The sequence below is a fragment of the Canis lupus genome, chromosome 7 (assembly GCF_003254725.2).
Source record: "Canis lupus dingo isolate Sandy chromosome 7, ASM325472v2, whole genome shotgun sequence".
Taxonomy (NCBI): domain Eukaryota; kingdom Metazoa; phylum Chordata; class Mammalia; order Carnivora; family Canidae; genus Canis; species Canis lupus.
Genome location: NC_064249.1, coordinates 52,459,727 through 52,473,862, shown reverse-complemented (window position 1 = coordinate 52,473,862; position 14,136 = coordinate 52,459,727). Strand labels below are relative to the sequence as shown.

The 14,136-nt window shown below is 55.6% G+C and overlaps 1 protein-coding gene across 50 annotated transcripts in view; it reads right to left on the bottom strand.

Annotated features, from left to right (window-relative positions):
* The window catches only part of CELF4 (CUGBP Elav-like family member 4), a 298,871-nt gene that overhangs the window by 219,725 nt on the left and 65,010 nt on the right, over positions 1–14,136 (bottom strand). For all 50 annotated transcript variants that reach the window (XM_025429041.3, XM_049112706.1, XM_049112745.1 and 47 more), the window contains exon 2: positions 1,316–1,398. In XM_025429041.3, coding sequence (XP_025284826.1) covers positions 1,316–1,398 — 83 coding nt within the window. The remainder of the gene's footprint in view (positions 1–1,315; positions 1,399–14,136) is intronic.

The following is a 14,136-nucleotide window of genomic DNA, read 5'->3' as shown; positions in this document are numbered from 1 at the left end:
ATATGGCTTTATGCTTCACACATAACATGGGGCGATGTGGAGCATATTTCTGCCATCTTACAGAGGGCACCCAGAAAGTAATTACTATAATATATGTGCATGTAGCCGCGCCACTAAAAAACCAACTGGGGAATGGCCACCGTGCCAGAGCTGGGCTCCACACAAAAACCTGTGCGGTGCACGATTTCCATACATTTGCATCCGCGGGTACGTTATTAAGATGACTCAGCCCCGTGCTTTGCAATCTCAAGTACCAAAATACAATACAAAGGCTGTCTTAATGGAAGGAAGGCCCTCCCCTCCTCTAAATGGGTAAAGAAGGATCTCTGATGCAAAGGAAGGCTGCCCCGACCCAGGGCTGCGTTTTCTGTCTACCTGTTTAACCTTTCCCGCTGTGGGGCAGAGATGGAAACGTGTGTTTACATACAGGTTTGCTAGGTAAGAATGTAAACATGCGTGTGTAAACACCGGTGAGCGTACATACAGAGAACACGTGCTCCCCGCAGTGCCCATTGTATGAGCTTAACCACGGTATATTTGCAAATTCCTTAAATAATGCCTACACACACTCACATCTTTCCATTTATCTTTAGATACTCGGTGAGCCGTATATCTACCCCCCCCCCCCCTTCTCTCTGAACCCACAGGAGAGACCGCGCAGACCCCTTGACCCGAGGAACACTTCTTATTTTATGGTGATGAACTAGCCTCGATAATAGCCATGGCTGATATCACACCCAGTTAGGGGGGCCATAAATAATTCTCTTCTCCCCCGCACAGAAGCTATAAACCAGGGCTGAGGCGCGATAGTTTATCAAAGACGAGGACTGGCTCCTTAAATAAACCGCGGTGATCTCACTCGCGGCGCCGAGCCGGGCGAGCAGAGGAGGCGCCCCCGCCCCGGAACAGTCGGGGTCCGACGGGGATCGGCGGGCGCTCGGACGGGGCGGGCGCAGGCGGCTCGCGGCACCCAGGGCACCCGGGGCACCCGGGGCATCCGGGGCACCCAGCGCCCCGCCCCCGGCCGCCCGCGCGGGCAGTGCGCGGACCCGGACCCGGTCCAGGGCGCCCCCCGCCCGGGATCCCGTCGGGGCGAGCTCCGAGGTCGGCGCCCACGCGCCCCCCGTCCCGGGCCAGCGCTCCCGGCTTCTGGGGACGCGGGGGGGGGCGAGCTCCCGAGGGAAGGCAGGCGCGCGCCGGGCCGCGACCCCCCCGCCCCCCGCCCGCGGCCCCGTGGCAGCCCCGCGGCAGCCCCGCCTCCCCGAGTCGCCCCCTGCCGGCGCGTCGGTCGCTCGCGCCTCGGCGGCGCACTTACCCCGGGCAGAGTCTTCTGCTCGTGCAGCGCGCTCTGGGCCTTCAGCGCTGACTCACGCTCGCAGTAGGTGAGGAAGGCGCAGCCTGGGGAGGGAAGCAAGCGCCGAGAGGGGTCAGTGGGGCGCCCTCGGGCCGCCGACGCCCCCCCATCTCGGCCCCTCCCCGCCCCGGTCCCTCTCCCCACCTCTCCCTCGCTCTCCTGTGCACTCCACTGGAGCTCTCTTGCCTCCCCGTTTTCCTGTCGGTCTGCTTTTTGTCCCTCGCGTTGCTTTTCTGCTTTTGCTCACTCGCCGAAGTCTCCCCAGCCTGCATCTTCCCCCCACCCCACCCCCGCCACCACGCCCCCTCTCCCCGCGGGTCCCTTCCTGTCCGTGTGCCCTGCTGCCTCGGGCACCTCGGCCTTCCCCCTCCCTCCACCCCTCCTTCCCTCCCTCCCTCCCTCCCTCCCTCCCCGGGGTGCTCTGTCTCAGCTCCAGCCCCTGTACCTCCCGGAAGGGGCAGCTTCCAGCCCTCACCCCCAGCACCTCTGGTCACATTGGACCAGGAACTCGTTCTGGCCCCTTGGGAGTGCTGCCGGCTGCTCCATCAGGGATGATGGAGGGACCCTCCAGACCTGCCGCTGCCAGATAAAGTCTCCATCTGTAGGGGGGCCCCCAGGCCTGTCTCTACTAATAAGTGAATGGACCGTCCATGTGTCCCGGGTCACCACATGTGCAGTGATATCTCCACACCCCTCCAGGCAGAGAGCCTCTTAGGGAAATCTAGCCCACCAAAGCTCCACCATTGGACCTGAGGCCCACTCTTGCTCTGCGTCTAATTCCCTGGGCGGCCCCAGGCCAATCGGGTCTCCAGTGTGGCCTCAGTCTCCTCATGTGTGAACTGAGAGGGCTGACCCAGTGGTCTCCAGGGTCACTCCAGTGTAGCTTTCCCCTTGAGTGACTCTGACTGTGCCTTACCAGGGAATTTGGATTTTACAGAACAATGTACCTAACTCAAGGGGTGACTTTTAACGCTGGCCCTTCAGGCATGGTGACAAAGCAAAGAGGGTGCTGGCTAGTGGGAGTCTTTCTGGCAGTTCTCTCAAACTGCTGGGTGTCAGGGACCTCTTCCTCTGCCTGCAGAGATGGCTGAGCATAGCTTCCAATGAGGCCTGTAAGACCCAGGCCACAGAAAAAGTCAGGAAGCCGACTTTGGCCAACAGGAGCCTTGAGTCTCCTGGGGGAAGTGTCACCTCAAGCTTTCTGAAAGCTCCCTGAAGGCTGGACACCTCCCTTGTTTCCCTGTCTTCTTTCCCTCCACTGCTCCTCTTCCTTGGTCCTCATGGTCTCACCCCATTTTCCCATCTTCCAATCCCACCCATCTTTCAAGAATCTGATCAAGTTCTACTGACTCCAAGCAGCCCTTCCTGATGGTTCTAGTCCATCCCAAGCCCCTCACTTTCTGACCACCCATCCTCATGGTCCTTTGTTAACTACTTCCCAAGTGCCCTCTGTCTGCCAGGCTCTGTGGCCCAGGCCTTGTTCCTATGAAACCTGCAGGCTGGTGGTGCCTCCGCCAACCCTTATTACTAGGTTTGCTCTGCCCTCTTGCTCCCCCGGGGAACAGAGTGCTCCCAGCATCCTCTGCAGTTCCTTTCTCTTCTGCCACCCAGTGAGAAAAGGAGAAGAAAAAAAAAAACCCTTCCTTCTCTTCCACGATACCAATTGGATCTGCCTGCCTTCCCTTCCTAGCTTCAGAGAGGAGATGGACGGAAATGTAGGTGCAAAGGGGCCAGAAAGAGAGGAATTAGGAAGCAGGGAGAGATACCTGGGAGGCAGAAACTCTCAGCAACCTGTGAGCTCTGTGCCTTCCCCATCTCCAACTCTTTCCCCAGACCGGGAGGAGGTGTGAGTGCCAAGGAGCCTCTCCACTCTATCCCATCCCACCCCTCCCCGCCAGACCCCAGATCACCCCCGCCTTCTTTCCCCCCTTCTGACTCCTCCTTCCTGGTCTGGGCAGACAGTTATTGATGGAGACACCAGGGGACTGAAATGAATAGCGGTCAGAGGCCCCCATGACGTCCTCCCGCGTGCTGCTGCCTGCCTCTCTGGGGGCCTCTTCCCTCCTGTCCCTTTCCTGGCCTTGTCCTCAGCCTGCACCGGCCTGCAACTGGGAGGCGGCCACCGTCTTGCTGCATGCAGGCAAGCCAGCTAGGGACAAGGTCAGGGGCAGGTGTGGAGAGGGAGGAGAAGGAGGACTGGGAAGAGGAGGAAGGTGGCAGGAGGAGGAGGGAAGAGGGAGGAGTAGAAGACCAAAGAAGAATGAAAGGAAGGGGAGAAAGGGGAGGAGGAGGAAGGGGCCATTGTTATGCCCCCACCCACCCCCAAAGATGGGTAACGAAGAGGAAAGGATCCCAGGAAAGAGTAAGAAAGAATCTGTTGCTTTTTTCCAGCTTCCAGGAATTTCTGCCAGGTTTTTTGAAGAGCTCACAGCCTCTGTGAACCAGAATCTTTGAGGGGACCCCCAGACCTTATGTGACCCTCCCTGACATCTCCACCCCTTAACCTCACCTCCTTTAGTGCTTCATCTTCTTACCCCCTTGCCTACCTCCCATTTCTCAGCCCTGCTAGATACACTCTGCCTCAGGTCTTTAGCACCGATATTCCCTCAGCCCAGAGACACATTCACCCCGCTCTCTCTGCGTGCTTGCTCCTTCAGTCACCTCAAGTTTCTGCTTAAATGTGACCTCCCAGTGATGCCCTTTCCAACCTCCTTTCACAGGACACCCCTCCCCCAACACACCCCTCCTCTCTGACCTCTGTGCCCAGTTTACTCTTCTCTTTGGCACCCCGCTGAGCCATTCAGTTACAGGGTCGGTTCCTCCATTGACAGATCCCTCTCCCGCCAAGGGGGATCAGGGACTGGCTTTGGTCTCATTCCTGCAGTTCCAGCTTGGTTCTCAATGCCCCCAACAGGGGCAGGATCTCAGTGTGTATCTGTCAAGAGCATTGAATCCTGCCTCAGCAACTTTTGCAGGGCCAATAGGTGGGGGGCATGGGAGCTGTGCTCAGAGGCTGTTGGGAGCTGACCAAGACTCCAAGGACACTGAGGCACGTGGGAGTTGCATGGTGTTGGGGAGCCTAGGTCAGCTCTGAGAGGCAATAGGTAGTCCCTGCTGGGAGGCCTCCTATCTCCAAGGCTTCCCAGGCCAACTCTCTGAGTGTTGGACTGGACCTGTGTGGTCCCTGTCACCACCCTGCTCTCTCCCACGAGGCCATCATCCTCTACCAGGCTGATGCACAGATCCACACAGGAAGCTGTGTTCAGGGGAGACTTTTATCAGCCAGGGGCCACTTACTGGTAATTCCTTGAACCTCAGTGTCCTCATCTATAAAAGGGAGGGAGTCATCCCCCTCAAAGGTTTGTGGGGAGACCTGGTAGCCAAGGAGTGCTATCAACCTCTGCAGAGCTCTCTCATTGCAGAGCATGGCATAAAGATCAACTCACTCTGATGGTCAAGACGTCAGAAGACAGAGTCTGTCCTTCTGTCCCTCTGCACACCTGCCAGGAGGGACCAGCCTTACAGAGGCACCAGTTAGGGCAAACCCACCGGGCCCTTCTCGGGTGCTCTCTTTAGCCAGCCCAATGCCACGGCTCACTATGGCTCTTTTTAAAAGAGCAGATTCCCCATAAGCAGTTATTACCTGCTGACTCCAGCAGTGCAGGAAGAGACTGCATCTGTGCTCCCTTGCTGAGGACAGAGCCCAGGGGGACAGCAGCTTGGCAGGGATGGGGTGGCTTTAGGAGGGCACTTTGCCATCCCAGGGTCCCGCAGAGCTTGATGGGCCTGAGGTGGGACTCAGGGTGGCCAGACGAGGAGAGAGTGCCAAGCCTCATCCATTGGCACTTGCTGGCCTCTTGTGTGGAGGAAGAAAGGGTGGGACCCACAGAACCCCCACTCAGAAGCACTAGTTGTGACTTCCTGTTGCTCACTGCTGCTCCTCACAGGAGTACAGAGGGGGCTCCCAGCTGTGAGCATGCATGTGGCAGGGGGCCTCAGCTTGGCAGTCACCAGAGCTGCCCTGTTCGCTCTCTTGTGACATGCTGACGTGTCCCCAGAGACACACCTGGTGAGGCCTCTTGGGAATTCACAGTCTATTCGGGAGACGGGATTCACTCCGGGAGCATCTGCCTACTGAGCCAACAGGGCGTGGGAGAGGAGGCTAGACCAGTCTCTGACCCATGGTGAGAAGGTCTAAGGAGGGAACACGTCTCTCACCAGGGATGGAGCTGGTGACCCAGCATTCCCTCCTCAGCCTGGCCCTACAAATGGACTCTTACCTGTGTTCACAGAGAAAACAGGAGTCCACTGTGGCTGTTTGGAAAAGCAAAAACAATTGAAAACCACCTAAAGGTCTCTCGGTGCAGAGATGGCTTTATGTTTCAACTGTGGAATACTCTATAGCAGCTAAAATGATGAAATGGTCCTAAGTGTACCCAGCATGGGCAGACACAGTCAGATGGGGAAAGCAAGTCGTGAAACAGCACACACCATGTACGTGCAATGAAGACCTATTCCATTAGTTCCATGGGCACCCAAATCTGGACTTACACCATGGCCCAAAGTCTAGAAGGTGTCACACCGAGTTGAAAACAGGGCATATATGGGAAAGTAGGGCATGTCTTCCATAACATTAACTTTTTTTGGTCTGATCAACACAGACACCAGAATGTATTCATGTATCACTTGCACAATTAACTTTAAAGAAAAAAAATGAAAATTTGTTGAAAGCAGATAGGATGAAAAGGGAGGGGGAGCGACACCTGGGTGGCTCAGTGGTTGAGCATCTGCCTTTGGCTCAGGGCGTGATCCTGGAGTTCTGGGATCTAGTCCTGCATCGGCCTCCCTGCATGGAGCCTGCTTGTCCCTCTGCCTATGTTTCTGCCTCTCTTTCTGTGTCTCTCATGAATAAATAAATAAAATCTAAAAAAAAAAAAAAAGGAAACAGAGGGGGTGCAAATGGGTGAGCCAGATCCACAGCCCAATTTGAGGGGACAAAGATCATTGGGTATCAGCTCCCTGGCAAGTTCCTCATAAGGGATAGTATCACTTGAGGATCCAGCTATGTCTCAGTCTCAAAGCTTCCTTGGAGCTCATGAATTGAAGTGGATGCCCTCTACCCAGCGAACTGAGGGTGGCATTTTGGTCCTGTGGCCCCGAGTTCCCAATGTTTGTGGGATGGAATCTGTGGCTGATGGAGCACAGAGCCTCCCTATCTCTGCTCCCCAGCTCTCCCCTTCAGCCAGGGTGACGCTGAGAGGAGATCTGAGGTGGGAGGTGCAGAAGCCACTCTCTCCGGTGGGGTAGGCCCTCACCGCTCAGCTCCCATTTCACCTGTCCCACGTCCTGGAGGGTGGTCCCCCAGCACCAGCTCCTCCCTCCTAAATCATGGACCTGAGCAGATCAGAAAGGCAGCCCTGCAGAACAGGGATGGACTTTGGAAATCAGCAAGGGGGTGGGGGGTGGAGGGGGTGGGAGCGGCGGCAGGAGGGGGGCAGATAGATGTCATACTTTGAGTAAAGTCACATGATGGTGCTGCCAGCAGCAGCAGACTGACGGCCTGGGCTCTGGAATCGAGGTGGCCCCCACGCGCACCCCTCTGGCCCACACTGACCTGCCTCTCTTCTGCTGTTCTCCCCTCCACCGTGTGTACTCACTCATCCTATGTTGACATTTAGCCTCTTCCCGCCCATCCTTCATCTTTACGTGTCCTTATTCGTTCTTTGTCTTGGGTGTCTGAGTGGACTGTCCACTCTGTGCGGGCGGAGACAAGGGCTTCCAAATGGACGACTGAGCTTCTAGCTCAGGCATCTGAGGGCTGGGAGACCAAGGGAGCCATGGGAGTGGGAGTGGGAGAGCCACCAGGCACTGGAGAGAGAGCGGGAAGCCCTGTGGGCATGGGGGAAGGAGGGGGAGGGTGCGTCAGGAGAGGGTAGTAAGGAGCCAGGAGCCAGGGCTCCTGGGGGAGGCCTGGGGCTGGCGGCTGGAGGTGCAGGGGCGGTGGCAGGCACCCTCCGCCAGCGCCAGCGCTGACTCCTGAGAAGGTGGGCGGGTGCCCCCTCCCACGCGGGGGAAAACACAGCCCAGCAGAATTAATTGCGAGCGATGGCAGTAATTTACAAAGCCCCCGTGCACGGGGATAAAAGGCCCTTGTCATTGTGAAGTGAAGGAAGTACAATTTCCTGCCCAACTCCAAGCAGGGCTGAAGCCTGGGGTGTAATCATCGCGGAAGGGAAGGCTCCCAACGTGCTCCCTCCTCCCACCCAGCCAGGCCTTGGCTTCCCACTAATTGAATTACAGAATTAGCCAGAGGAAGGTGGCCCTAGAATAGGAAGATCTGGACTGTAATAAAACATCAGATCCTTCAGGGCTGGCCTGCAGGGAGTAAGAGGAAGCTGGGGCATAGGAACGGGGTGGGGTGGGGAAGGGAAGGGAGAAGGAAGCCCAGCAACCAGCAGGTCAGGGAGGGGCTCCTTGTTCACTGTGATCTTCTCAGGCTGTCCAGGAAGACACACACACACACACACACACACACACACACACATACCCGCCCCAAATCTCCACCCACAGACCTGCCTAATTCCCCAAATCCTATTCTTAGAGCACCACCCCTCAGTGGGTCTCACCGAGGCTGCACCTGAGAACCACCTGGAGCATCTGAAACACAGATACGGGCCTGCTGCAGAGAAATTAAGGCAAAATCTCTGGGGGTGGATAGAGAGAGGGAGAGAGGGAACATCCGCCAGCCTCCCCAGAATGAAGGCTGTGGGTGTTCTAAGGCCAAATCCGCCCCCTCCCCCTCCACTCCCCACCCCCACTCGATCCAGTTTCTGTCCCCCATGGTCTGGGTGAACAAGGGTGACCTCTCTGGTGCTTTCCAGAGCAAATGCCCCCTTCCCCCCTTCCTATGCATGTGGGAGACACAGCTGCAGAGCTGTTCCTCATGTACATGCTGTTCCTCTGGGGATGTCTTCCCACTCCTGTGCCTGCCCTGGGTCTGCGCCTCCCTCAAGAGCCACCTCTTTGGGTCTCTGGATCTGTGAAGCCCAAGGCACCTACCTGGACCACCACAGTCTTACCTTCCTCTGATTCCTTTTTTTTTTTTTTTTTTTTTTTATGCTGGGACTTCCTCTGATTCCTATGCGGCCACTGCTACCCACGGCCTGTTCCAAGGGTGCACCTTGTCTGCTTATCTAATCCCTGAGCTCCTTGAGGATGGGCCCTTGGGGCTCAGCAGAGCCTGGTGACAGGCAGGAGAAAGAAACCAGGGGACAATGACACTGTCTCTGCCTTTCTTTCCCAGTTCCCAGCCCCTGGGTGATATTCCTCTGTTATCTTCCCAGGACCTGTCCTGACTCTTCCGGTCCCCCTGGTCCTTTCTACCTGGACCTTACTCCTTTCTCCCCCTTCTCCAGAGGAATGCTCCCTGCTGGCATTCCAGCAGTTCCTGTGGTTCTCCTCCCTCCATAGGAGAGGGACAATGACTGCCCACCCATGTACATGACTCTGACTTCCTCTTGCAACTCCATCTCCGTGGGGTAAACCCAAGCCTGAGCATCCTTTCCCCTGCTGCCTCTGTCCTTTGGAGCCCACATGTCCTTCTAGGAGTGACTGAGCCCCCCCTCTTCCAAGAAGGTTTCCCTGACCACATCGACCCCAGCATCTTTTTTAAAAATGTTTTATTTATCTAAGAAAGAGCACAAGTAGGGGAGTGTCAGAGGGGATAGGGGACAGGGAGAAACAGACCTCCCACTGAGAAGGGAGCCCACCTACAACGCTGGGCTCAATCCCAGGACCCCAAGATCATGACCTGAGCCAAAGGCAGACACTTAACCAGCCACCCAGGTGCCCCAACCCTAACATCTCTTAAAGCCCTTATCAATGGCTGCTCTCACTTGGCGGTTAGAACACTCCTATTTGTCTACCTTGCACTGATGTGTGTTTGTCCACATGGAAATATGCTACTATAGGAACTGCCAACTCCAGGGTCCGCTTCTCCTCCCAGTGACAGACTTCATTGAATGCAGCAGTGGTTCAACTTCACTCTGTCCCTGCTTGGGTGACAGTGATCTGAAGTGCTAGGGAGAGATGACTGGCTGCAGGGAAACAGGGTGTGTGAGAGGGTCTGGGACGTCTGCCCTCCGGCTCAGGCCCCTGATGGTGGCAGGAGACATCCATCTTCCTTGGAGGAGGCCTGGCAGGTGGGGATGATAGACCTGCCGGCAGGCAGGGGAGATGGATAATGCCCTCAGCCAACACATTAGGGCTGTGGGCCTTCTCCTCGATCAGAGCCCTCCGGAGCTGAAAATACCCTGGGCCCTCATACTGCTTTGGGGCTCAGCACTGGCCTCCTGTATCAACTGTCTTTAAATGGAAAACTCTGGAGGAGAGCATGGTGGCCTGTTCACGGGTTTCTCAGAAAGAACATTTGCATGACATGGGGAAGTTGACCTGGCTCACTGCGAGCCTAAGTGTGTCTCTTACTTTTCTAGGCTGTCCTGCCCATAGAGCTGGGGCATAGAGATCCCCCCCCACCAGACTAGACTAGGAGCCCTTGGGGAATGCGACCAGCCTTCTCTTTCTTTTCCTGTGGGGCACACAGCAGGGCCCAGTAAGCTCAGACCCAGGGACCTCACTGGCTCTGGACCTCAGAGGATGAAAGGAGTGGTGGGCAGGCCTTTGCCAAGTGTCTCTCCTGCCAGTTGCCCTTGTTTACACCCTCAGCACTGGAGAATTACATGTCTGGTGTCGGCGGCAACATCTCTATGGCACTGTGAAAAAGGACAAAAACTGGACATGACATATTGATGGCCTCTCCCCTCTCTCAGAGCTCTTGGTGGTGAAGCCTGGCCCAGAGAAGGTGTCAGCCATCCTGAGGCTCAGCCCACAGCTGTTCCACTGACATATGTGCTGGCTCTTATTCCCACAGCCGGGGTGGAGGGGGGCTGCCCTGTGCCCCCTCTCTAGGCCAAAAGTTCCGGCCGGTCCCCATGGTAGCACAAAATGCTCGCTTTCATTCCTTTTTTCATGGAGGGCTTCACCTGCCATGATGTTTTTGCTCCCAAAGCTCCTTGTACCTCTGAGTTATCAGCATCTGAGGGTATATTATCAGCATCTGGCAACTGGAAGAAGCTGAATGGCTGGCAGAGACCTGAGCCCCCCGCCCCCCACCCCCCGCAATGGCTGTTTGGGGCTCAGTGCCTGTTGTCCCCTCCAGCAGCACTGGGTCTGGACCCTGGGGACCCTCATGGGAGACATCCTCCCTCCATGCCCCCCACCCCCACTACAGCTTGCAGTTGGGATAAAGCACTCCGGCATGACATTCTCTTCCTGCAAGGACCCAGGTGGAGTCAGCTGGGCTCTCTGGGGCCTCCCTGGGCCACAGGTGCCTGACCGCCCTCTACCCGTAGCGCCCTCTCCAATGTCAAAGTCAGGCCGTGGGCTCCTCCACAGAGAATTCTATCTGAGCATCCAGATTGGATTTGAAATGCATGTGGGGCATTTGTTACTCATACGGATGCCGGGATAAGTGCTAAAGCACAGAAACTGAACCGTGTTCCTGTCGAATTAACCTGGTTGGGGAGTTTAGATCTTCCTGTTTTGAATTTTCTCAGAACAGGGAGCACCTGCTGAGAAGCCAGGCATGACTCAGTGGGAAGGGCCGGCTAGCTCACTGAGTGCCTCAGTGGAAGGGGCTCTCTGGGGCCCCCTTGGCAAGACCCAGGCCATCACTAAACTGTGGGAGATGGGCTGAGAAAGCAAGGCCATCTCAATGGGTCGGGGGGGGGGGACCGTATTCCTGTCTCAGACCACTTCTGTTCTCTGCATTCCCATCTCCACAGCCGACCTGCAACTGCCTCTCTCCCTTCTTCTGTCTTGCTGCAACTGCAGAGCTTTCCTGGCTGACCTCAGCCATGCTGCTGACCCCTGGCCTGACACACGGAGCTCCTCAGTGGATGGGAATGACATGGTACAGGACCTGAGCCCCGCAGTGGACCCCAGCGTTTGCCAGGGCATGTGTGTGTCTCATGCCCACAGAGGAAGCTCAGGGGATGCTTGTGGAGTTGCATAGAATTCCCAGCTAAATTAAGGTGGGGGTCATTTTCCCCAACAGAACCTCCTTCTCCATGTAGGTGAAAATGTGGGGGAGTCCCTCCTTAGCATGCTCCTGAAGTCCCTGGCTGCCTGTCCCTGGCATATCCACAAGGCATATGGCATCTCTACCCCAACGATGTCCTTGTGTGGTGGGGGATCAGCCTCTCTTGACTCCTTTGTCCCATGAAAGGAGAGATCACACCTTCGAGGCAGGGGACCACTGAGTCCCTTTGTCCCTCTTCTCACTCACACTGAACCACACCTCTCCCAAGCACCAACCCATGTCACTTCCTCTCTCACCTGAGATGCCCTCCCTGCTCTGGTGTGTGTGTGTGTGTGGGGGGGTACTCTACTAGCTCCTCTCACCTCTCCAGCCCTCCCCAGCTACCCAGCGCTCCCCAATTCTCCTTCCAACGAGTTATTCCACGTCCAAATGTCTAAATTGTAAAAACAAGGGCTTGGTTGAACAGTTTCCTGCTGTTCTCACCTGCAGAAACTGTGTCTCCCTACTAGACCACAGCGCACAGAGCTGGCCCTGTCCTGTCCATCCTCGAACAAGTCCCAGGATGGGTTTTCACAAGAGCAGCTGAACTGCTGAGAATCGGGAGGGAGGGCACGCCAGCTCCACTTTGATTGTGCTCGGGCACTCAGGACCTGCCAGGTGAGGTGAATTAATCTCGCCTCTCTCTCCTGGCTCCTTCCTAACAGCCCCTAATTCACTTAAAGAAAAAAAAAAAAATAGAAGCACACCAACCAAGAAATTCCAACCTCAGCATCCAAGACAGGCTATTTTGAAAAGACCAATAGCCAGGAGTCCCATATTACAGGATCAATGTTTGGAAAATGTGATTTTCTTTTTAAAAGCAGAAAAACAATCTCACACAGTCCTGGCAGGCCATGGTCCAGCTCTCGGTGGAGGGTGCCTTTCCCCATGATCTCGGCCACTTAAGCTACTCTTCTGGCCAGGCATTGGGCTTCACCCAACATCAATAAGATAGGTTCAATCACAGGCATTTAGCAATATTTAACCTGAGGGCTGCGGCAAAGAAGTAGTTAGCAAATGTGACCGGGATGCTGGCCTCAGTGAGTTAATCCCTCAAGCTCTCTGAGCCCTGGCAGAGGTAGCTATTCACATTGTAGGGGGGGATAGAGGCTCTAGCCGGTCAGCTGGACCCAACCCTGGGAGGGGATGGAGTCACTCACCCTTCACTCATTGCTGACCTGGGAGTGCCCCAGGTGGGGGAGAGGTGATAGGCAAATGGAAAGGATGACCTATGGGGAGTGGGACAGAGCCAGGCCTTCAGCTTGATTTCTTCTCTTTGCAGAGACTTACCCGCATCCCACAGAGCCCACCCAGAAAGAAGACTGAATTACCTAATTTGTTGACAGGCGCACAAGACTCAAAACATGTGATGGGGATGGGCAGTACTTTCATCTGTGGAGGGAGTGAAAGATGATTCATTCGTTCACTCATTCCACAACTATTTATTGAGAGCCCACCATTTGCCAGTTGATAAAAGACATAAAAGAGACCCTAGGTAAACAAACAAGGCTAGGTGATGTACGTGCCAGGAGCGTACCTGCCAAGCTGCGTTTTGTGCAGGACTCACCGGTGGCACAAATGATGGCAGCAAACCCTGATGTCTGGTTATCTGTTGGGCACTGGTCTAAGTCCTTCTCGTGTATTGAATCATTTACTACAACAACTTGACGCAATAGGACTATAATCATCCCCATTTTACTGGTAAGAAAACGAAGACAAACAACTTGCCCAGGGCCTGTGGCCAAGCCCTTGGTAGAGCTGGGCTGCCTTGTGTGGCAGGCCTCCTGCAGGGTCTGTGGCCTTAACCTGGCCTCTTTCACCTTCTGGAGGAGGATGTTGGGCTCTGCCCAGAGTAGGGAAATCAGTGCACAGCTGATTCCACCACCACTTACTTCCTTCCTTTCTTTTTCTGTCTCATGCCTGGAATCCCATATTATCTCTTGTCCATCTATTAAATTCCCATTCTTAAACTACTCCAAGAGACACCAGTTTTTTTCCACCTCAAATAAGGTAACATCTGACCCCATGGTTTCCATCACCTGACAGCCGGTGCCTCAGGGAAAGCCATTTAACCCCCATGGCCTGGTTGTTTCCATCAGCAGGACGTCTGACCCCCTGGGAAAGGGCTGCAATCTCCCAGGGAGGTGGGTCTGGCTCTGACAGTAGCCTCTGCCTTGTTCTGGAAGCCCCGGGAGTTTGGGTAGTTTACGTAGCCCCACCCCAACCCCTGGGGCTCAGGTTCTTTAGAGAGGAAACAGAGCAGGTGACACTTACGTGCTGGGGTCATGGGCGTCCAGCAGAGTGCCTGGCATATAACGGTGGGGGAGGGGATTACTACTGCCACCATTGCCAGGAGTAGCGGTGGGGATGTGATGCTAGAGATGTCCTGCAGCGTGAAAAATAGCGTTGGCATTTATACTGTCTGGCATTGCCTGCTTCCTTGTGTGGGACCTGCACATTTTACTTGATTATAGCCTCCCCACCCCAATACATACTCACCAGGACAGGGACCCTGTCTGTGTTTCCTGCTCTCAAGCAGGCCAGCACACTGGGGGCTCGGAGCACCTGCCGGGTCTGCTCGGAGAGTCTAGGATGTGAGTGTGTTTTGTTTACCTCGTGCATCTAATATGCTAATGACAGGAGG